The 4,310-nt window shown below is 35.6% G+C and overlaps 1 protein-coding gene across 1 annotated transcript; it reads right to left on the bottom strand.

The window, feature by feature from the left end:
- Positions 1–646: 646 nt before the first annotated feature.
- On the bottom strand, positions 647–2,313 carry LOC138431338 (heat shock transcription factor, Y-linked-like). The gene is made up of 2 exons (XM_069573400.1): positions 1,804–2,313; positions 647–1,330 (listed from the first exon to the last, which is right to left on the bottom strand). Exons 1-2 carry the CDS (start codon positions 2,311–2,313, stop codon positions 647–649), a joined length of 1,194 nt encoding a protein of 397 aa, XP_069429501.1.
- Positions 2,314–4,310: the final 1,997 nt, after the last annotated feature.

Raw genomic sequence — 4,310 nt, 5'->3', positions numbered from 1 at the left:
CCATGGGCCAATCATTGACTACATCATATTATCTTTGGTATCCCAGTGATGGTATGACGGTGATCATGATTTTGGATATGCTACACCATCTATATTTTCAAGTATGAAATGAATTTCTATAATGAAGACAATCTGTCTAACCTCTTAAGACTCTATCCAATAACTCATAGACTATGATGTAACTGAGAACGCTCTAAGGTATGTACTGTGTATTTGCATTTTTCAATTTTATTCATATCTCTTCCTTCTTCCATACAATCCTAAATTATACACCCATTCATTTCATCAGGGATGATTTTAGAAGTCACTTTGATATCCATTACCTCTTTTCCCATTGTTCTCCTTTTCTTGCTTACAATTGATTAGGTTTCATTTACCTAGGATGCATAAAGAATGTTTCCTTGCACGAAAGAGCTTATAAAACAATTCAGTAAAAGACATTGAAATAAAGCCTCATTTTACTCTTGTTTCAAAACAGAAAATGAAACTATTTGAAGATGAACATGTAACAAAATGAAACTAATGAAGATGAACCTGTAACTTTATTGTTCAAATATGAGAATTGTAGGAATTTGTTGACATCTACAACCATAAATTTTGCTCTTCCTTATGGTGCATAATCTGACACTTATTTGATAGATCGGTTTTAATTAGGATGGTTTTCATATAATGAAGATTTTTGATGAGTTGACCTTGAAAGAGAGGAGGAAGATGTATCACGGATACTTGGCACTGGGGACCATGAGTTCCCTCTTTGTTGCAGGTTTGGAAAAGGACTGTCATGGGCTGTCATATAGCTGTAACTAACTGGAAATTTAGAAGGATGCACCATCAGTCCAAAATAACTGCTCTGTAAGGGAGATACAATGTGGTTCTGAGAAGCAGAAGTTGTTGTAGTAGCAAAGTTCTCCATGCGGCCATTTGCTTGAGTGTAGCTATTATGTGAGAGCCGATTAAAACTGCTCATCTGATTTAAAACAGCAGGTTGATCTATCACAATCTTTTCTGTTTGTCTAACTGATGTTGATGGGGAAGGAAAATCACATGGAGATAGGGCACTTGTATTAGCGATGGTCTGCCTGGTATAAGGCTTTAGTATGAAAGGCACGCTTAAACTTGTGGAGGCTGAAAATGAACTCTTCCCACTAGTTTCAGGAAAAGAACTAGAGTTACAATTATCTATGTTGCCCCTTGCTTTAACATTCTTCTTCTTGTAATCTTGAGCTAATGAAGCTATTGGAGAGGAATTTTTAATCCCAATTCTTCTTTTCATTCTTAATAAAAGTTGGGGATAGGCTCTTTTGAAATTTGGATTATGATAGATCTGTAACTAAAATCAAAGGAGAAAATTATTTAGTTTCTTTATAAACCAAGGTAAAACTGACAAGGAAAGCTAAACTATAAAAATGTATTCTTTTAATGATACAAATTAAATAGCATCAAATGAAACACCTCCATTATTAGTTTTAACACCTTACATGTTAGAAACAATTATGATCCTCAAGTAAAAATATATTGTAAAAATATACAGTACATAGAGTAAATACCAAGTAAAAATATGTTGTAAACATATACAGTAAATCCCACTTTAATTAGCTTCAGGACCTGTATCGTTTCAAGTTGTTAGGAATGTTTGTTAAATATTAAATATTTTAACCTCCAGCTGTTCTTAACTTCAAAAAATAAAACTTTTTCAACAGTTATCTCAATTTTAAATTGTTTTAGCTACATATGTGAACATGCTTTCTAGGTCACATATTTAATCTTACATATTGCCAATAATAAGTGAAAATTTTGGAATACCTTGCTCAAAACTGAGACATTGCTTTGTTCTTCCAGAAAGTCAGCTAGTGAAGCAGATCTTTGAAAAGTGTGTTGCTTTTTTTTAAACCCATAAAGGTTAAGCTGTCGAACTAAACTTTTCATACTATCAGTTTCAAATATTCTGAAAGGGGCCTTTCTTTCCAAGACTTCTTTCTTGAAGGCTTCTTCATTGATCACTATAGAAGTGCCACTCTCATCCCACCAAATAGATTTAAACTGATCACTTTCAACTAGCTTCCAAAGTTTTTGAGGAAAAGTTAGTGAAAGAAAATCGTTCAGTTCATCTGTTTCAGAGACAGAAAATTTGTAACGTGGCATTTTTATCACAACTTCCTCAAACAAAGCCTGAAAAGCATCTTCTTCAATCATAGATCTCAAAACTGAGTCCTCAGTAAGTGTGCAATCACACAAAGGAGATCTAATGGTTTCTGAACCAGTTGATTCATCTTTAGGAAGCATATCTTGAATTTCTGAAGGAATATGTGCCATCTCAAAGAAATCTTTCTTCAGATACTTTCCTTATTTGTCTGATTTTACACACTGCAACTTCTAATGGTGCTTGACTGGCCTACGGAGATAAACTCTCTAGACCATCACCGGGGTTCTCAAAGTCAAAAAGCTGTGACATCACTGGTCACTGGTCTCCTAGCAATTGAAGGGTAGCTATGACATCACAAAGTCACTGGTCTCCTAGCAATTTAAGGGTAATGTTAAACTAGTGTTTACTTTTGTATCAATTTAAAATACAGGTTGCTTACATTAATAGTAACCAAAAATATGAAACTTGCAAAAATCTCATTCCTAAAAACTTTTTACACAGAAAAATCACGTCAATAAATCTACTTAGTTTATGAAATAAAAGTAATTTATCACCTTTCTATACTGTTACCAAACCAAACTTGGGTCTGCTTGCTTCTGCGCAATAAAGTCAACCAACTGACTGTGGGTTGCAGTGAAAGCAAGTGTAATGTTTATTGTAGGATCAAGCAAGGTATCTTAGCATCTAGTGCTTAAAAGACCTACATTCCCCAAATGCTTTCAGGGGAAGGATTTTAACAACAGAGTGATGGTGGGCCACGGAGTTTGTGATCAGTTTAGGACATTCTACTAATGGCATGTTACGGAGGCTATTGGGAGATAACATCATTGACCAGCTAGTTCCACCTACTCTGTGGTCTATGTACATAAATTTCAACCTGGCTGTGGATTTAGCATCTCTGAAACTGTTCACAGGATATTGTTCAGAATATTATCTATGATTCTTGAGGAGGAACTAAAGATCTTTGACTTAATGGCTAAGTCATTATTAATTTATATTGCATGATTATTTTCCTTTGTTTCTGCCTTTTCTAACTTCTCAGATTAAAATTCCTCTTGGAACATGAGGAGGTCTACAATCTTCTACCTCTCTCTCTCTCTTTTCATATTTTTCAATCTTTAGAAGAGACTGCTTAGAACAAGAAAGAAAATAAAGTGTTGGATTTAGGTTTATCATAAATGTGACATAAAATCTCAGTCGCAGGTTTGATTCCTGTTTCAGGTTCCGCAGCTCTTGGAGTGTTTGAGTCAACAAGAACTTTGGCAATTTCCTGTTGAAATGGAGCTTAGAGATGGAAATAACCCTGAGATCAAAGCTTGTTATCAATATTTTAGTTATGTAAACAATGTATTTATTTTTGTCATTAAACATAGACAAACATTTGAAAATTGGTAGATTTTTATTAAAACGAAAGAAGGGAGTGACATAAGAGGGTCCTCATATTTTAGATGCATCCAACAAAACACATTTTGAAGTATTTCTACTTTACATATATTCAATAACCAAGTAGGCTTTTGAATCATTCTACTTTGGGGTTTTAATTATTTTCATTACCCTTATACCTAACAGGAATTATAAGCCATTGTATTTTTTTATACTCATACACATACGTGTGTATATGTACACATACCTATATATATGCTGCTTCTGCTAAGTCGCTCCAGTCATGTCCTACTCTGTGCAACCCAATAGACGGCAGCCCACCAGGCTCTCCCGTCCCTGGGATTCTCCAGGCAAGAACAATAGAGTGGGTTGCCATTTCCTTCTCCAATGAAGGAAAGTGAAAAGGGAAAGTGAAGTCACTCAGTCTTGTCCGACTCTTTGCGACCCCATGGACTGCAGCCTACCAGGCTCCTCTGTCCATGGGATTTTCCTGGCAAGAGTACTGGAGTGGGGTGCCACTGCCGTCTCCATATATATATGGAAGGAAATGACAACCCACTCCAGTGTTCTTGCCTGGAGAATCCCAGTGACGGGGTAGCCTGGTGGACTGCTGCCTATGGGGCCTCGCAGAGTCGGGCATGACTGAAGTGACTTAGCATAGCATAGCATATATACATATACATATATACATACATACATAGAAGAAAATATCATAATAAAAACAAACTTTATATGTAAACCACATATACTACGAGGAGACTTCCAGCAGAACAGAGCATTTAAA

Source organism: Ovis canadensis, chromosome Y, assembly GCF_042477335.2.
Source record: "Ovis canadensis isolate MfBH-ARS-UI-01 breed Bighorn chromosome Y, ARS-UI_OviCan_v2, whole genome shotgun sequence".
Classification (NCBI taxonomy): Eukaryota; Metazoa; Chordata; class Mammalia; order Artiodactyla; family Bovidae; genus Ovis; species Ovis canadensis.
Note: the sequence above shows the minus strand (reverse complement) of the source record. Positions and strands in the feature narration are given on the sequence as shown.